The sequence below is a fragment of the Petromyzon marinus genome, chromosome 4, assembly GCF_048934315.1.
Source record: "Petromyzon marinus isolate PM22_M1 ecotype Great Lakes invasive population chromosome 4, UKy_Petmar_22M1.pri1.0, whole genome shotgun sequence".
Taxonomy (NCBI): Eukaryota; Metazoa; Chordata; class Hyperoartia; order Petromyzontiformes; family Petromyzontidae; genus Petromyzon; species Petromyzon marinus.
The window spans coordinates 1,663,513-1,684,016 of NC_133670.1; the positions used below are offsets into that span (position 1 = coordinate 1,663,513).

The 20,504-nt window shown below is 44.5% G+C and overlaps 1 protein-coding gene across 1 annotated transcript in view; it reads left to right on the forward strand.

The window, feature by feature from the left end:
- The window catches only part of LOC116938842 (collagen alpha-3(VI) chain-like), a 114,715-nt gene extending 104,313 nt beyond the window's left edge, over window positions 1-10,402 (forward strand). Inside the window, exons 37-41 of the mRNA XM_076054492.1 lie at window positions 745-1,014; window positions 3,412-3,681; window positions 7,762-7,812; window positions 8,110-8,286; window positions 8,886-10,402. Of these exons, the coding sequence (XP_075910607.1) occupies window positions 745-1,014; window positions 3,412-3,681; window positions 7,762-7,812; window positions 8,110-8,286; window positions 8,886-8,953 (836 nt within the window). The 3' untranslated portion in view covers window positions 8,954-10,402. The remainder of the gene's footprint in view (window positions 1-744; window positions 1,015-3,411; window positions 3,682-7,761; window positions 7,813-8,109; window positions 8,287-8,885) is intronic.
- The last annotated feature ends 10,102 nt before the right edge of the window (window positions 10,403-20,504 follow it).

The following is a 20,504-nucleotide window of genomic DNA, read 5'->3' on the forward strand; positions in this document are numbered from 1 at the left end:
GATTTTTGTTGTTTTATTTTTTTACCTACGTGACTTTACCGAATAGAACCAAAGAGTAATTAAAATACATTGATAAGCATAACACAGATGTGTATTCTTGGAATAGGCAATCCTGTATGCCTCGTAGTTGCTATGTCAAGTAAAAATGGTCAATGAAACGTTAATCTATAACATTGCTATGACATGGGTTTCATACATAATACCTGAAACTCTTTCTTGTGGCGCCGTACCTTAGCGGCAGCTTATTTGGCTGCCATCGTGTCCATCCTTGACCGTTCTCTGCCCTCCTCTTCATTCCCGCAAACGCCCCATCCTTCAGCTCCTCTAGCATCCCATCCTTCAGCTCCTCTAGCATCGCATCCTTCAGCTCCTCTAGCATCCCGATCCTTGGCCTCCCCTCTCGCTCTGATCCCTCCCATTCCTCCCTCTGTAACATCTTTCACCAATGTCCAATCCAGCTCTTCTCTCGCCTTCTGATGGCATCCACTATCATTGTTGTTTTGTTGATGCTTTTCAAGATTGCGTCATTGTTCTTCTTCTCTGTTCAGCTTACTTTCTGCTTAACACATTATTTATTCGTACATTAGGATATTCATTACACTGAACGATCAGCACACGGCGAGGTTTCTAAACAACGTCGCAAATCTGCAACGATAAGTACCCTGCTGCTGCTCTTACGCGGGCCATCGTCTCTGCGTTTGCAGATTGGCCAGCAAGCTTGTGCGGATGTTATGTGCTTCGCAGGGATGTCTCCGCCCGAGGCGGTGGTCTTGCATGCCGTCGGGGAGAAGAGTGTCACTGTCCGCTGGTCCCCACCGCGGAATGCTCGTCCCTCCTCGTACAACGTGTACATTCAGAAGCTCCCCGATGGCGAGACGTGGAGCGTGAGCTTGGATGCCGAGCGTGAGGTGCACACGTTTGATGGCCTGGAGCGCGGCACTCTGTATTTCGTGGCTGTGACGGCGCTGAGCGGTCATTCAGAGAGCCAGCCGGTCGGTGTGCATGCCCACACAGGTATGCCAGCGGGGACTTTCCATAATGACTTGTCGACACTGCGGGGGTATCGACTGTGCAGAATTCATTAAAATGATTCAAGAATTTAAAATAGCACTTTGATAATTGCATACAAGCCTGTTTAATCAACTGTACACGTAGGTTTTCGAATAAAGCTTTCGTAACTGCAGGGATTCATATTTTTGGTTCTTTCGGCAAAGTCACGTAGAAGGGAAATAATAAAATAATAAAAATAAAACAATACAATTCTCACGACGTTTCTATTGCAACACAAGCAATCATCATCAGGTGTGAAAACCACAGCAATAAAATTTTCACACCTGATGATGATTGCTTGTGTTGCAATCGAAACGTCGTGAGAATTTTATTGTTTTATTTTTATTATTTTATTATTTCCCTTCTATGTGACTTTACCGACAAAACCAAGAATATGAATCCCTGCAGTCAGGAAAGCTTTAAATCGAAATTTGGTCTCTGGCGTGTCAGATATCCCAGCCTGAGAGCACCGATTGTGGCATCTCACTTACCTTATCCGCTCATGTGCACAATCTGCATGATGCCAGCGCACGGCCTGGAGAATCTAGTCTATAAACATACATATTTTTTAAAGCTTGTTTGGCCATGAAAATATTAATCCCAGTACATATGATTTATGTATATTATGTTACGGCCCTTTTCTGACCATAGTTCTTTTAGCATGTCATCTACCCTTCTGCTCGTATATCTCTCCAACTTGCACCTCTGATTAGCATGGTTGGCTAGGTACGGTGCGAAAGAAGCTAGACATACATACATAGTCGCGACAAGTTATATGGAACCCTTACAAAAATTATTTTCTCCGAATTCCTTTCAACGAACGTAAATTATGGGTTTTCAATATAATTTTTTTTATTGTTTGCAGAACTTTTATCATTATTAACATTGACAGTAGCAAAGCCCTTAATTTATGACAGGATTGCATATTTCAGTAAAGGTTATTACAGTAATTGTGTGGTAAGTGTTGAACTTACAATGTTATCATCAAACAAGTAAACATTTCACAGCATTGAAGTGCAGAGTCCAACCACGTACATACAGACCAGAAGCGCTCGGTTACATTTATTAGCTTGGAGTTACAGAGGCGTTGCTCCATCGTAAGCTCAGTCTTGCATGACGATAGAGGGCACACAAACTTACAGAGAGGGTGATTGATACATTTGGTATTGGAGTGACAAGTGAGAGAGGTGAGCATATCCATTGGAGTTCACAGCACGGAGATGGAAATAATGAGTACCTTTAAAAAGTAATCTCAGACGTGGTAATGCAAGAGCCCAATTGGTGAAACTACACATTAGCTTGACTTGAACTTTACAAATAAACCTGGCGAATTCGCAAAACGAAGATTAACATAAAACAAATCTGGGTCGGCGCACAGCTGATTTAAGCCAACTCTAAGCAACATTTTCAAATGCCTGGAGGATCAGCTAGATGCATGATTGGAATTACATTTAGGAACAGAAAGAGGAACATGGAAGGGAGAACATACACAGGGTAATGACGTAATCCAACCTGTGAAGAAACTTAAGTGGAGCCTTGGGCAGGACGCGTTGCTAGAAGGGGCAATGGCCGGTTAAATCGGAGGATGACGGAGTGGCAACCAAAGGAGAGAGCGCATCTGAGAGTGAGGCCGTGACGTGGATGGAGTGCTTACAACGGATTATTTGATGGAATGGTATATAGCAGGTACAAAGCAGAATTACAGCAGGTACATAGCGGGGACACAGCAGGTACATAGAAGGGACAACAGGTACACAGCAGGACCATGAGGGGGCGAGATCCAGCAGTTGAATGATTATGGCTGACGAATATTGAAACTAACAGCTATCGATATATTTAAATGTGATTAGGCTGCTGTATGTTTGGATTGCATTTTTTTTATATATTTCTAGCAATTAAGACGGAAATAAATTCATATAACCACTTTCAACGTACAACAATCTATACCGCATTGAATACTGTTGACTCTTTTTGAGTAACAGTTGGTCATTTAACCTGCACTTGTAAATTAATTTGGTTCACATGCTTATTTCATACTAATCCTACGTTGTCATTAGGAGTAGTGTTTTACTTAATACTTAAGATACCATTTATCCCAATTTCTCGCACAATATTGAATAATCTTTAGACTTTGATGACTCATTATCAATCGCAAGCACTCGTTACAATGCTTTTCACAAAGCACAGAATCCATCAATGACCTGCTAAGATTGATGTGGAGAAACACTGCTTGCATGCGTGCCTTGACGAGATGTCTTGCATTGTCTCTGACACAATGCCTTTGTCCATGGTAGCACATGGATGGTCCAGCATGTACTTGGAATGGACAGCATGCCCGTGCGGATGTTATGTGCTTTGCAGGGGTATCCTCACCAGGGTCGGTGGTCTTGCATGCTGTAGGGGAGGAGAGTGTCACTGTCCGCTGGTCCCCTCCCCGGAATGTTCATCCCTCCGCGTACAATGTGTACATTCAAAAGCTCCCTGGTGGCGAGACGCGGAGCGTGGAAAAGGATGCCAAGCATGCGGCACACACTTTTCATACTCTGGTTCCCGACACGTCCTATTATGTGGGAGTAACTGCTGTCTATGGGCACGCAGAAAGCAGGCCCATCTGGATACATGCCCAGACAGGTACTACTTGCGGATCTTGCCGTACAAATGTTGACCATGAAACGTAAACCGCCGTGTATGAAGCAGAATACATTTTTCGACTTTAGTATTGGCGTTGAACTGTGCTCGCAAGAATCCCGGATTTTTAGGTAGTGGGACGTGCCTCGTTATATTTTTGCCACGTTGTGACCATCGGGGGGTAATGTTTTGAGTGTGGCAATAAATTAGCAGAACGTTGCCAATTCGACCAGTCGCTTTACAAATACAGTAGTCGGTTAGTTATGGCTTCAAATGTTCCTAAATACGGTTACAACTCCGCATTGTTTGAAGCATTGCCCGGGGAGTTCGTCCCACTACCTATTTGAGTTTTGTTGTATGTATGGTCAGTGCACCACTGCGAATATGTATGTTTGTATTTTTACATAATGTATGTTGAAAATACTTTGCTGAAACACACGTGATGTTAAAATGCCCATCTCCAGTATAACAATATCCTTTTCCTTGTCATCAGCGACCCTCTGATATCTCCAACACTTTGGGTTTTCAAAGTTAATATAGAAATGTTGTCAATTAAAATCGATCTGTAGAATTCCACATTCATGAGATATTAAACAACCCATTATGACCAACATGGCTCTACATTATTTCACTGTTAGGTGGAAGAGCAAATAATTTTGTAAATCGCGTGGTGGTTGAAGCGATTTAAAGTTGTTCATTTGGCACTTAAATGTGCGATTCCAAGTAAAATGTGAATGAAAATGTCAACCAAATATAACGATGTTAAATAGCAATACAACCTTTTGGATAACAGAGCTCCTAGGCTGATGTGCTCCAATAGAAGTTACGTAAATATTGACCGGGTTTGGCTTCTTTTAAAATGACTTTGCACTGTTCAAAACAGTGTCTCTTTCCTCTTATAGATGACCACGTGCACTCCAAATAAAATGCCACACTTTATACCAATTTTCAATCAGAAGGAGATTATGCATAAACAACTCTGCACCTGCGTAGTAGAAATATCCGGGGGAATAATTGTTCCATAACTGCCATTAGTCAAAATTGAGGTATATTTATTATCGAAAGTGTTATAAAACTGGCTCAATTAAAATATTCTAATTCTCAAAGGATGATAGATGTATCCCTGCGACAACATGAAAATGTTTCTGAAAATGTAATCACGATATATTCAACATACATTTCAGAAACCGAAGCCAGAATGTATTATTAATTTGGGGATGAACCCAGTTCTAATCTCCAGGATATAAAGCATCCTGCTCACACCGAGTTTCACTTCAGCTGTGAGCGATGGGGAGATCTAAAATAGCAAATATATTTCCTTCAACAACTGAAGACCGCGCTCTGAAGACTGGATTAAGGTGTCTATTTGTTGAAACACCGGGAGAGGCTTTCCCCGAAGTTAAATCACAAGGAAGTGATGTTTAAGTTGAGAGGATAAGCAGCTATGCGGCCTCATGTCGAGAAACCGAAGAGAGGGACGGAATGAAAGTGTTTTTGTCGAGGCTCAGCAGCATACCACTTGATCCCTTACTGCTACTACACTTGGCCCCTTACTGCTACTACACTTGACCCCTTACTGCTACTACACTTGACCCCTGACTGCTACTACACTTGACCCCTTACTGCTACTACACTTGGCCCCTTACTGCTACTACACTTGACCCCTTACTGCTACTACACTTGACCCCTGACTGCTACTACACTTGACCCCTTACTGCTACTACACTTGACCCCTTACTGCTACTACACTTGGCCCCTTACTGCTACAATACTTGACCCCTTACTGCTAATTCACTTGACCCCTTACTGCTACTACACTTGACCCCTGACTGCTACTACACTTGGCCCCTTACTGCTACTACACTTGGCCCCTTACTGCTACTACACTTGACCCCTTACTGCTACTACACTTGACCCCTTACTGTTCCTACACTTGGCCCCTTACTGCTACTACACTTGACCCCTTACTGCTACTACACTTGGCCCCTTACTGCTACTACACTTGACCCCTGACTGCTACTACACTTGGCCCCTTACTGCTACTACACTTGACCCCTGACTGCTCCTACACTTGACCCCTGACTGCTCCTACACTTGCACGGCAGAGGGTCGTCACGCCCTCCGGCCCGGCTAGCCACTCTCAGCACTCTCTGCTTACTGGGTCATAGAGGGCCCGTTTCCGTCTTGATGTGGCGTGGCCAGGTGTGAAGAGGCAGGTAAATTGGACATGCTTACAGTTGCCGCCTGCTGCTCTTGCTCCGCGCCTTGACGTGATGCGTAGCGGGGGGAGGGGGGGCAACGTGAGCCGGATAGTTCTCCGGCATGTTATTTACAAGAGCGATATAATCACCATCAAAATGTAGATGTGGCTTCGACCCCCTTGGCCACTGACAGAAAAACAGCAGATGGTGCGGTAGCGCAACCGATGGTTTTTGTGGTTTCGTCTCTTCTGCTCGGAACGTGTGTGTGAGAGCCGTAGTGGAGGGCCGGGCCACGTGCTCAGGCCTTGCATCGAGAAGACCGCACCTTTAGCGCAGTCGAAGCCGGTGAACGGGCTGTCTATTGACTGCATTACCAAAGGTGCCTGGTACATCTTGACATGATCCTGTCGATGGCTGGGCAGAAAAGGGACAGGGCGATGATGCAACCGTGATGGACGCCGGACAAAAGTGGATAAATGAGCAGACTGTTACCGATTTGAACACATGAGGTCGTGCCAGGCGAGAGATCCGAACCAGCTGGTGGTGTTCCAGTGGCTCTTGGGGCCTTCCACAGTGCTGCCCTGGCAACGGAAGTTAATTCTGCCGTCATGTCAATGTATGCCACTTGAAGGGGGGTTTTTGAACTCTCGATGCAGCTAGGCGACAAGAGGCAAGGCAGGAAATGCATTTAAAGTCGATAAACGCTTTGTGAACTCTGACCGCTGTGGGCAGCAACGCTGCTGAAGAAACGCTTTCAGCTTGGCCAGCAGGACACAAGGAACCTTGGAATTGACAGTCGCGATTCAGTCGGTAGCTCACGCGAATTGACCTTGGTTCCTTTCCCTGTCACGGAAAGGTGGATGGTGCCTTGCTTAAAGTTAGCTGGCAGAAGCAGATGGCGCTGACTTCCGCACGCTCAAGAAAAGATCATGGAAAGCAAAACTTTCTGGCTGTCCTGCACACTTGAGTAGCTGGAGAGATGCGATGCGGGCATGCAAGCGCGTCCGTTGCCCAGCTTTTTGTTGGCCTGCCGCACTTCTTGCAGTGTTGCTGCATCCTCAGAAATGGTTTAGGTTGGGTGTGGTGCCAGATGAGCAGACGTCCGATTCAATAGAGGAAGCGTGCGGGCAGACGGTTGTGCATATTCTGGTAGTAGTCACACTTGCAGTCCAGGATTTATTTTTTCACTATCCTGCATGCACAGCGTGGCGCTCAGTGCCACCTCACGTCCGCTTAGTGACACGGTAATCTGGGCGTCGTTTGTTATGCTGTATGCCATTCTCAAATTCATCCGCAAGCCTGGCCGTAGAACACTTTGGGTTCAGTCTTTTCCTTCTTCTTGAACAACTCCTGAAGTCTACGTCCCCCTTCCATGACCGATGAGGTGTTATGGAGGTCTTCATAAGATGCGCTTCTGTGGCACGTCTGGAATTCTCTTCTGATATTAAGAAGCCACTGGAGCTATGCACTTTTAAATATGGATTAAAAACTAATTTATTTTAGAACTTATTTTTGTGATTAGTTTGTTGTCACTCTCCGCACCTCCGATTAGCACGCTTGGCTACATATGGTGCAAAAGAAGTTCAACATACATCCAGCAGTGGATTGACAAAGAGCTGAACATTGTTACTTTTATTACGGTGAAAATATGGATAACTATTCTGTTATGAAACGATGATTCTAAAACCAAATACAATTAATACTTTACGACTGATAGAGACATTGGTTTTTAAGATGACTGCATACAGCCAGAAGATCTGACGTTCCATATGAGGCTTGCCATGGTCATAGTTTCGTCTGTAAAGTTTATTTTTGAGAATCTCTGCAAAATGTGTTCTCATGCAGCGTTGAATGCCGTATAAGTCGAGTTATTTTATTGCAGAGAGTGCTGGATCTGCCCAAGTACAGCAACATGACTTTACACCCAGTGCAGGTATGAATTTTTGTCAAGTTCCAAATACTTGACTCCCGTTTAAAATTATTTCGTATTTAAACCATAGTGCATTTCAATAATAAATACTGGATGTACATCAGGCGATTAAAATCTGAAGTAAACAAATCTCACTCTAAACCCATTGGTTGCAACGCTGTAGTTAAAAAAATTAGAGACCTGATGTGAAGTAGATGCAGCCTGCATCTGCTTTCAATCTGCCTTCACCACATTTAAAGCCAACACATTTAAGAGGTATGTAACATTTTATATAGGCTCATGAAATGTTGTCTTTCTCAGTGCATTCAGATATCTGCTCACTTCCATTGGACAAAGGCAGCTGCTATGACTACTCAGTGAAGTGGCATTACGACCAGACGCAGAGAAGCTGTATGCAGTTTGTGTACCGTGGCTGCACGGGCAACGCCAACCGCTTCGACTCGCACATGGAATGCGAGTCTGTATGCCTTACCACCGGTGGGTTCCCCACAGACACCTCAATCCACACCTCTACTCAAACAATACTCATTGTACAGTCTCCACATATCGGGTAAAACTGAAACGACGGAAGGTCAACAGTTGGGGCACGGCAGAGTTGCATGAGTGCCACCCAAGTTTGACATGAGGCATATTTGGTCAATTGAGTGTTGCCAACTGTGCTACCATCTGTATTGTGGACGTGTGAACCTCATTGCACGTTATTACACACAAAGTGGTTGTCATAATTGAACCAAACCACCTTGCTGATCTCGTCAACGAGCAAAAACCATGATCATGCAAACTCCGATCATCCTCGCAGCAGCGGCTTTCGGCTGGCTATCGAACAAAGACGGTCACCGCATCGCGCGCTTTCAGATGCGCTGCTGCTGCCATCTGGAACTTTCTTTCCGATATTAGGAAGCCACTGGAGCTATGCACTTTTAAGTCTAGATTGAAAACGAATTTCTTTAGGACTGCTCTTAGTGTTTAGTTTGTTGTCCTTCCCCCCGCATCTCCGATGAGCTGGTTGGCTACATACGGTGCGAAAGAAGTTCAACATACATACATACATATCAACCTGTCCGTGTTATTTCCAGGTCTCGTGGGAGCAGGGACACTCCGCGGTGACATGGGACCACAAGCCGCTCTTGTAAAGCACAGCTGAAAAGTGTTCTAATAACCTGCATAGCAGTGAACACAAAGTGTTACACGTTTGTGATATCAAATTGTTTCTGTGCCTGTTGTTCGTATCTCGGCTCAACGTATCCCCACTGATTAACCAAAGATATAGGTGCTATAATTCTTAAGAATTACATAATTATTTTAAAGTTAAAATTTTTACTTCTAATTTTCTAGTTATATACACATTCAGAGATTGGCATATCAGTTGCCTCGGACTCTCACGTTTTATGACTGCGTGTTGGACTCTGATGCTATTTTACATTTAAAAAAACGACTTTACATGAGCACAATACAAATTAGGAACTGCCCACATGGTCTTCATTGTATCTGTGTAAACTGTCCATTTTTATTGTGCTGTTTTTTTTTTAATGGCATACGTGGGATTTACCTAAAATTACTAGGCGTTTAAAAAAAATTAACTAAGTTAATTATTTTTATTATGATTACCCAGGAAAGACTCTGAATTTTGAGACTCTTTCTTCAAGAGGAGCCCCTGCCAAATTGTTCGCATCAGGGATGATCTCGCTCCGTGTAATCCCAATTCAGTAATTTTCATGTACATTTGTAGCATCGTGAAATTTGGGCCAATGCCAATTACAATGTTTTTTTTTGTTTTTGTTTAGCCATAAATTTAGCAATATCCAGACTGTTTGTCACAGAAGCACCCATGAGATAAACTGGTCTCTGTTATCAGAAACACCGCAATGCCATTACATTTATTTACGAACTGAAAAGTGTATTTATCAAGTTCCCGAGACACGACAACAACAAAGGGCTTCCTTCAGGGTGCAGGAGATTGAGATCGATGGAATCTGTTCAGGGTGTTTAAGCAATAGTATAACTTAACCGTGAAATAAACGATACAACTTTTAAAAATCCTCATACTTTTTGGAGTCATTATCATACGGACAAGCACTCCTGAATTAAACCACTTTGCGAACGCTGACAAATCAGCGGTTTCTTTGAGTTGTGGGTGGACTGCAGTAAACAACAGACTAAAGTACACATTTAGGAGCATATCTCTCGTGTCCCTTACCTATATGTATCCTGCTAAGATGTATAAATGTGCTGCATATCCGTAATACAGACAATCTCCAGTGCACGTTTATCATTTCCTGAGGAATATTTCACGTAATTCCTCTTGGTGCCAAGATTTCCCTCGTCTCTGCCAGCATCTCTTGCTACTCGGCGTAACAAAATAAATATACCAATGGTTTATATTGTTGGCTGGCGTAACACTCGCTCAGTTTTTTTCCCAGTTCAACAAAATTGGGTAAGATTTGAATGTACAACTATTCCCACGTATGTTACAAGTTGTATTTGTGCACTGTATTTGAGGGAAGAAAATAAAAAAAATGCATTTATATCAATGCAAAAAGTTTTTTTTTTATTTGAATATTAGCTTTATGAAATAAATATTGAAATAATTCGCGACGACCTCATTCATTTAGTACATTTGGTATTTTGCGCCGTTCTTATAGTACAAGGCAATGAAGAAGGAAGGTACTGCTGTGCTTCACAAACACAGCCTACAACCAGTGTCCAATCATTTTCAGATGGGGGGGGGGGGTCACTTTCACCATCATCACTGTGAGGGCCGCCACACATTTGTAACCATTGGGGTTTGACAGCACGATGGTGGGGTGTTTTCAAATTTGTGTATTGTCGGCAGCCGTACTAAAGGCCACCGGTGCCGCCAGTGGCCCGCGGGCTTTGAAATGAAAAACACTGCTCTACAGGAGGTTCACAGTAGGGGGCCTTGTTGCTGTGTGTCATCCCAATTTAGTTCTTTGCAGGTAATTTTCAAATTTTACATCGAATGACATCACGTGATGATTAACGTTCACTGTGAAGCAGTATTTCACATTTAAGGTGCACCGAAGTTATAACCATGATGTCACAGGATATTTGACGTCCACTGTCGAGCCACACCGTAGTAGTAACCATGGTGGCCTGCAGAATTTGAACCGCGAACCTCTGCAACAAGCGGGCGAACGCCCTCCCGCTCGGCCGTGTCACCGCCCCGCAGGGAATTGGCGTTATTCCTGGTTGGGTGGTGCAGTTGTTCAAATCGCAGGTCAGGATCATCTCACCCATCAAACCCCCAGGGTTACCCAAACGGCTACTACTGTGAGAAGTCAACACTCGATTGACTTGTCCCTGCAAATACGCATGTGTATTTCACACCCCTACCCAAAGCGGAGTTATTATTGCTATATGCTCAATAAAGGAATGACGGGATATTTTTTATGTGATACTGCTCATTAGAGAAGAATGTGAATATTTCATGCCAACGATGTCAATCTGTTTTTATGAACGTGTTGTGTTTTTAACTGTCGGGATAGCTGCTGTTAGGGTGCACCTTGAAGTGCACTTACCCTCAATTCCTGAAAACACTGAAACTCAGAGTATGGGGAGTCACGCCACAGCATTAATACTTTATTTCTGGCGGCTATGTTGCAGTCGTGTAAGTTAGTACTTATCTGATACAGATTCTCTACAAATCCTCATGGATCCACAAATTATGGGAAGAAATGTGGATCTTGTTGACAAAAATAGGATTTGCAAATGTAAAACAAATCAGACCAGGTGTCTCAGCGGTAGAGCGAGCGACTCATAAAGTTGCAAGCTCAAATCCTGGTTTGGGATTGATTAAACCCATCATCCCTCTGGGGTCACTAAGCTTCGTACCACTTTGTGGGGAATGCAACAGTGTTTTTAATACGGATAGACTCGTCCCCATAATATGAATGTGGAATATCCACCATTGGCTTGAGGGCTGTATACAGAGATCAGCACCGAACGCCTCAATGTTCATTGAGCAAAATATCACTGAGATCAGAATTTGGACAGGCTTTTTTCTGTATATTAGTTATATTTACACGCTTGTCATTTTGATGATCCATGTCACATGGATCAGCCTGGTCTCTTGAGTTCTCACGTGGTTAAACAAAATAAAATAGAAACGTGACAGATGTTAAGCAAATTCATAATATAAACCAATGCTTATTTTCTTGGACTCCCACGTCTTACTTGGGCTTGAATTGATACCTAAATCTTGTGTCCATGAATAATTATGAGCGTGTGGTAATATCTCTTCATGTTGTCACACCAATCGGACATTTTACTGATACAGTGTCTAACACTCAATGTGGGAACACGTAAAATTCCCACACGCTGATGTAGCAGCATAAAGATGGCATGTGATTTTCAACTTAACTTTAAGGATGTATTTATATCACTGCTCCAAAACAACATTTAAAACGGGCCGTAAATATTGAAGTTCATTGTAAAACAATAAGCTTTTCCATGTGGAACCAATTATTTCACGATAAACATTGTTGATCTTGGATTCATAATGGACTCTTGCCAGAAACATTTTGGAGCCAACTAAAAGCAACACTTGGTCACCACAGACCACAATGTCGCCAGCACCGTTGCTGAGAATTCAGTAATCACTGCCAAAAGCAAATGGTGAGAACAGCTGTAGACTCAATCGTGATATGGAAAATGTGATGAGATTGCATCCAGATTGCAGCTTGCCAGAGGGTTCATCTTTTAAGTCATTGTCCACTGTCTCATCATACGTTCCTCTCGTTATTATTTTGCTCGACGGACTACTCTTTGATTCAAGTTAATGCGCCATTGTGTTCAAGGCGATACAAAAACGCATAACGGGTGGGGCTCACCGTGCGGCGGCGACGCTTTGGTGGCCGAAATGGAGACCGCGACGGAGCATCGGCAGCACGCCTATGCGCACTTCTCCTTCATGAATGGGAAATAAACTAAACTTGTTTTTATGTTGCCAGGTAAGGCCAAATTAACTATATGGCTCTTTTACAGAAGCGACTTGGCTACAAAAGATAGCTCAACGAAGTGGTTTATCACGTGGAAATGTATATCAGCCGAATACTCTGAATGCACATTGATTCTAAATGTGGAGGGAAAAACCAGAAGACCTGGACAAAAATCCACGTCACCAAGGGGAGAGCATGAAAACTCCAAATATACAGGCAGCAGGGTCGGCATCGAACCCACGGCCTGCATACCAGACGAGGGAGTTAACATCTCGCCACCGCAGAAATTAAAGACAAGCCGCAATAGTGCGATAGTAGCCATGCAATCCAAACTATGGACTGTTCAGTAAACCCATAGAGGCACATAGACACTCAAAAAGAGATACATTAAAGACAAGCCACAGTACTGCAATTGTGGCCATGCAATCCAAACTATGGACTGTTCAGTAAACCCATAGAGGCACATAGACACTCAAAAAGATATACATTAAAGACAAGCCACAGTAGTGCAATTGTGGCCATGAAACCCAAACTATGAACCATATAGTGCACCACTGTAGTCTGCGTTCTTTCAACAGAGAACAGCAATACTACACGAACTATCTCCCGACGCCCTCTGGTGGGGAGCAGTCCTCGACATTGACATTCGGCTCCGGAACAAATTGCCATGCACAAGAATATAATATATTTATTATGATTATCTTTGCTATGTTCAATGCGAATTGTGTACATTTCAGGTCATTTCTTTACAGCTTTTGGATGTTTAGCAAATGGCAGTTACATTGTTTTTGGCCATATGAGGAAACCCATGCAGAACAGGGAGAGAAAATACAAACACCACACAAAGGCACCAGAGTCAGAAACGGAACTCAGGTCCTTAATACTGTGAGGCGTGAATATTTACCACTGCGCCAGCATGTCACTCCAGAAAAAAAGTGCATTGTGGGTAACGTGACAAATGAAGATCACAGCCATTGGTAGCTATGATCCTAAACACAGCACAAATATTCCAAGGCACCGATAAGAATGCGTTTCGGTTTCATCTAACTGCGTAAAGGTGGCATGTGATTTTTAAAGTAGAGAGAATAATCAATGTTTTGTTAATGACAAAAACTAAATACTCGAAATGGTCTCTCCGCTTGGCTTTAGAAATGCAGCCCTTCAAGCTTAATTGGTTCCACATTCAATGCTTTCAAATATATTCACCATTTGTTTACCGTGTTACAGTGGCATTGCATAACAGCGACTGTTTTGATTCTCGCAGTGCCATGGAATACCTTAAATGCATACAACTTAAATGTAGGTACATTTTAAGTTTGTGAAAATTGAAACCAAAAAGGTACACGTAATTTAAAATGTGTAGGTTAAACATGGCAGCCGTACAAGTATGACTTCACTTGGTATGCACATTTGGGGATAACAACTCTTGGTTCGAAAGGCAACTTTTCCAAACACCAGCTGCAGGGTTTCAGTGTAAGTGGTGGGTTTTTTGTGCGCTCAAATATTTCCATCTGACTCATTTGACCTGTTTGGGTGGCAGGGTGGCGGCAGTGGAGAGCCTGGGTTAACTTCCTGTCTCGGGCGTCTCTCTGAGTGTATTTTGTATGTTCTCTCCCTCTGTTCTTTGGGGGTTTTCTCCAGCGTTCCTCCAATAGCTTAACCTCCATTCCTCTCTTAAAGCTTCACCTCTTCTCCACTGTCCATTCTCTTCACTCCTTCCCGTCCATCCCCTACCCCTTCCTAACCCCTAGGTACCCCTCTATCGCGGTCACCCATTAACAGCCCTTGCACGCCCGTGCCGTGGAAATCGTTCGGGCCTTAACACTGTTGTTTTTAAACCTATGTCAAGTGCCTTGAGCAAAGGCGCTCTATAAATAAAATATTGCTAAACAAAACATAAAATTGTAGACAACTTACACTTATTTTGCCACAATGGTAAGAGGGACCGATCCGTTTTGGACAGTGAGGACAGAGCGATCATTTGAGTTAGAAATGAGGCCGTGCTTTGTGGTTGTTCCCGTTTTTCATTAATATTATTAAATAGTTGTATTGTTCAAAAGGCCATCCTGAGAACGATCATATTTGACTACACAAATTGGTAAGGTGCCCAATTAGGAAATAGACGACACAATGTATCCGAATCATAATATTCATTTATACTAGAGCAGTGGTTCTTAACCTGGGTTCGATCGAACCCCAGGGGTTCGGTGAGTCGATCTCAGGGGTTCGGCAGAGCCCCCGCCACGGAGGTCCGGACACACTTGAATTATTGTGTAAATTTGTGATGACACACACGGCCCGCTTGGCCATCACTGGCTGCAGATGATCATGCTACACTGCTTGGCCAATCAGCGCTGCGGGGAATTTAGTGCGTACTCAGTAGTCAACGTGTGACTGTTGTTGTCGTACGTCGTGTGATTTCTTTAATATTTTATCCATACTAACTATGTCGGGCAAAAGAAGAAAGTGGTCGGACGAATATGTACAACATGGATTCTCATGTATCACGGAACGTGATGGGAGTGAGCGTCCTATCTGCATGATTTGCAACGCCAAGTTGAGCAACTCTAGTCTTGCACCGGCAAAACTAAAGGAACACTTCTTGAAGCTGCATGGAGACGGGGAATACAAGAACACAACACTTGCTGAATTCAGGGTGAAGAGAGCCAGATTCGATGAAAGGGCCACTCTGCCTGCTCTTGGATTTGTACCTGTTAACAAACCGATCCTGACAGCATCGTACGAAGTTGCTTACCTGATCGCAAAGCAGGGCAAGCCACACACCATTGGTGAAACACTTGTGAAACCAGCTGCATTAAAGATGGCGAATCTGATACTCGGAACAGCGGCCAAAGGTAAATTATCCCAAATTCCCCTTTCAAATGACACCGTCAGTGACAGAATAGAAGACATGAGTAAAGACATCTTGGCTCAAGTAGTCGCGGATCTGATTTCAAGCCCGGCAAAATTCAGCCTTCAACTCGACGAAACCACAGACGTTTCTGATCTAAGCCAGCTTGCTGTTTTTGTACGCTATGTGAAAGACGACATGATAAAGAAGAGTTTTTATTTTGTAAGCCTCTTACAACAACGAAGGCAGCCGATGTGAAGAAGCTTGTGGATGACTTCTTCAGAGACAACAATCTTTCATGGGATATGGTTTCTGCAGTTTGTACGGACGGAGCTCCAGTCATGCTGGGAAGAAAGTCTGGTTTTGGTGCGCTAGTAAAGGCCGATGCACCACACATCATTGTGACGCATTGTATTCTGCACAGGCATGCGTTGGCAACAAAAACCTTACCTCCAAAAATGGCAGAAGTATTAAAAACTGTGGTGGAATGTGTGAACTATGTGCGAAAAAGTGCTCTGAGGCACCGCATCTTCAGTGAGCTGTGTAAAGAAATGGGCTCTGAATTTGAGGTACTTCTGCTCCATTCTAATATTCGGTGGTTATCCCGGGGACAGGTGCTGAATCGTGTTTTTGCCATGCGTGTGGAATTAGCCCTGTTTTTGCAAGAGCACCAACACTGCCATGCAGATTGCTTCAAAAATCCTGAGTTCATTCTCATTTTAGCGTACATGGCTGATATATTCGCAGCTCTCAATCATCTCAATCAGCAGATGCAGGGTGGTGGAGTCAATATCATGGAAGCGGAAGAACACCTGAAGGCTTTTCAAAAAAAGCTACCGTTATGGAAACGACGAACAGAGAACAATAACTTCGCAAACTTCCCGCTTCTGGACGACTGTGCAAGTAAGATCGAAGATGTGTCTGGAATCGGAGATATTTCTGTATCCACGGAACTGAAGCAAACAATTGCCACGCACTTAGATGAGCTTGCAAAGTCTCTCGACGGATATTTCCCTACAAGAGAGTCATATCCAGCATGGGTGAGACAGCCGTTCACGTTTGCTGTTGAAACAGCAGATGTCAATGATGAATTCCTCGACGAAATCATTGAAATTCAGCAGAGCCAGGTTCAACAGCAACTCTTCAGAACAACAACGCTCTCAACGTTTTGGTGTCGACAAATGAACAAGTATCCAGTTATTGCTAAGAAAGCCCTGGATTTTTTTATACCATTTGTTACAACATATCTTTGTGAGCAATCCTTTTCGAGGATGCTGGACATAAAAACGAAGAAAAGGAACAGACTTTGCTGTGAAAATGACATGAGAGTGGCACTTGCCAAGGTGAAGCCACGCATATCTGAACTGATCTCTCAAAGGCAACAGCAGAAGTCACGTAGATTTCCAGGTATGTAATTTGTTGTGAGTGTATGCATTGTGTTGGTTTTATTCTTTGAACAAGGTAATGTTCATGCACGGCTCATTTTGTGTACCAGTAAAAAACATCTATGTCTTGAATTTGAAAAAAATAACATTTTATTTTTCACTAAAGAGGGGTTCGGTGAATGCGCATATGAAACTGGTGGGGTTCGGTACCTCCAACAAGGTTAAGAACCACTGTACTAGAGGAATCCGATGAGCTACAAAGCTCTTTTTCACAGATGTCCAGTAGGGGCGGGTAAGAACGTTACAATACAAAAATAAAAAAACACAATAGGAGTGCAAAATACAGGAAATAGGAGTGCAAAGTACAAACATCTCAATGCTCGAAAATTGCCTTAAAATTATTCAATTGAGATGATACGTGCAAACATTTCCCCCGAATGCAAAACTTGGTAGGACCCTCCTGAAAAAGAGTCTTGAGGCTCAGTGAGGCTTTCCTGGGTAAACAAGCGGAATCATAATATATTTATATATGTTGAACTTCTTTCGCACAGTACATTAATCGGTGAGGGGGGAAGGACAACAGACTAAACACAAAAAGCAGTTCTAAAGAAATGAGTTTTCAATCTAGACGATTTAAAAGTGCATAGCTCCCATTCAATAAAGCTGGTTTTCATTCAAACCAGTTAACGAGGGGTACTAAGCATACAAAATATGAAACTTAACGGGAGGGAGCAGGTACAAGTCATAGTTTTGAAGCCCCAGCACTGGGGTCAAATCCAGAGTGTAACCCGTTTATAATAATGGAGGGAAGAACGTTCCAGACGCCGCAGAAGCAGCACATCTGAAAGCGCCGTGCGATGCGGTTGACCCGTCTTTGTTCGATGGTTCACCCAAAAAAAAATGAAATGTCAGCATACTTACTCGCACACACCACAACCCTGACTGCTAACCCTCTTCAAACCCCGTCCTCACAGCTGTTACAAATCAGCATAGCACACAGCTTCATAACCTCCAACAACGTACCTCCCTTGCAATGAACACCACATTTCCTTTGACCTCCACGTGCCCCCTCTTATAGCAAGGTTTGTGGTTGGTTATGTTTGTAAAATGTATACAGGCTGCTTCAAAAAAATGTGAACACTTCTGAGAATTTGCAACAACACCACAAGAATTGTGACTCGGGGCTCTGGAGACCACCTCTGGAGAACATTCCAGGCACGCGTTGACAATGATGGCGAACAAGTGGAGACTCTTTGACTTTTCGAAGCTATAACATACATTTGTTATCACGTTACAGTGGATTCTCCGTTCCTTTTGCCATTAAAAACGACAGGCCCATATAAGTATTACCATTTTTTGAAGCGCCCTGTAGTGCAGACGATGGCGCTCCCAAGCCTGCCATTGTCCGCGAATAGGGGCCTGGTTTTCGCCTCAGAGTTTAACCTTTGGTTGACGGTTTTCTCTTCCCCTCAGAGTCGAATTGTGTCCACAAAACAACCCCCCTTCACCGTGAGTGCCTGGTACTGCACGTGCTGTTGATTATTTATCTTTTTCTGGTGTTTTTTTTCTGCCCCTACGGCACTCGCCACGCTTGCAGGCTGCTCGTGTACACGGGCCTAGCTCTCCCAACTACCCCCCTCTCTTCTCGCAAAACTCTCTTTTTTCCCTTGATTTCACGTATTTTAATCTCTTTTCCTCGTCACTTTCGTTTCACTGGTGCTGCTTCTATATATATAATGGCACTTTACTCGTAAGAATGACCTCATCTGCTTCCCTTCAGCAGTAATCAGTGTCGAGGTCACAACAGCTGCATCTGCTGGCGCGAGTGCGTGGGTCCGGCGAGCGTTCTCGTCCCCTCGCACATGAACCGTGGTGGGGGTCTTGTTCCTGGCCAAGGTGGCATGCGTTGTGGGGACAGGCTTAAACATTTAGGGGAGCTGTTTGTGCAATTTACACCTCTGGCTTCCCCTGCTGTAAAAGTCCTCGTCTCCAACGCCCCACCCTTCCTCAAAAACGCCGATCTGCAAAAAAAGATGTACAGCGCTTTGTCAGAATCGTCTGCCGCATCATCGTGGTGCCCTTGCAGGGACGGCAACAGAAGCTAGCGCACATCAAGTCGTTCCAGCGCGAAACTTCATGATTTTGAATGCCAACAACACTGACCTCGATGGACGTGAACCTCAAGTGCACGGTGGACGGCCACGCCTACACCGTGTACGCGTCAACAGCATTGCGGCAGTGTTGCGTGTGCGGTGGTGTCGGTCACGCCTACAAACACTGACCAGAAAAAATACTGCGCAGCCTCTGCCACACAGCAGCAGCACCATCAGCAGCAGCAGCAGGCCACTGACTCGGTGGCCAACCGCGCAAAGCCATAAACTGACAGTAAGGACAGTTTCACCATCGTCGAGTCGCGAAAGCGTAGGGCAAACGGCGGCCCTGCCGCAGGAGGTCGCGGTGCCACGAGGCCCAAGTGCGCAGCCACCGCAGACGACGAGCCCGACCCACCAGATGCAGTGGATGCCGAAGAACGACCCCCAGTGAACGCCGTATTGGACGCCTCTGAGGGGGGTGCGACAGCAAATGCGGTCGATGGCGCCCTACGGGGGCTTGGCATGGTGGGAGAGGCACAACCGAAAGACGCTGGCTCGGCCGCCTCGGAGCAAGAGGGGCAGCAGGCCGGCGCCGCGTTTGATGGTGTCACAGCGTTGGAGGGCGCCAGCCAGCTCAACTCACCCAAGGAGGTAGCAGAAGAGAGCCACCAGGTTTCGGATGAGGCTCTGGCGCTTATGTCGACAGAAGAGGAGTCTTATTCTTGGTTCTTTTCGGTAAGAGGAGTCTGTCGAGCCACAAGCAATCGCGCACAGGGACTCTGACGACGAGTTGTCAGAATCCAATGAACATGAAAGCACGAGATGAGTTTCTCACAAATCAAGGGCGAATGTGAATATGCGCCCAATGTGATCTACTATTTTCACCTACAGAAAGTGTGGAGTGAAGATTGATGCTTTCTTCCCGGATGTAATGAGCTTCCTTAAGAGCTCGCAGAAAATTTACCAACAGCTCAGCAGCCCTTTTCCCGTGATGAGGGGAGTCAGACAGGGATGCCCTCTATCGTGGCTGCTGTACACCCTGTCTATTGATCCACTCCTACACCACCTGAGATAAACTATGTCTGGTTTCAAGTTTCTAGGATCTGAAAATGTAATCGTCTAGTACTCTGCATACTCCGAATGATATTTGCATGGTCAACGACGCGCAGGACGTCTCCGCACTCTGCTGGGCGGTGGCAGTGTACAAGAAGGCCTCTTGTGCCAGGGTGAACTGGCCCAAGTGGGAAGCTCTATGTTTGAGATCGCAGTGCGGCGTGCAATCTGCGCTCCTCCCAGGAGGGGTCAGTTGGCAGGCTGATGCAATCAAGTACCTGAAAGTCTACCTGGGGAAAGCACAAATCGCTCAGAACAGTTGGACCGAGCTGGCCGACAATTGACGGTAAATTGC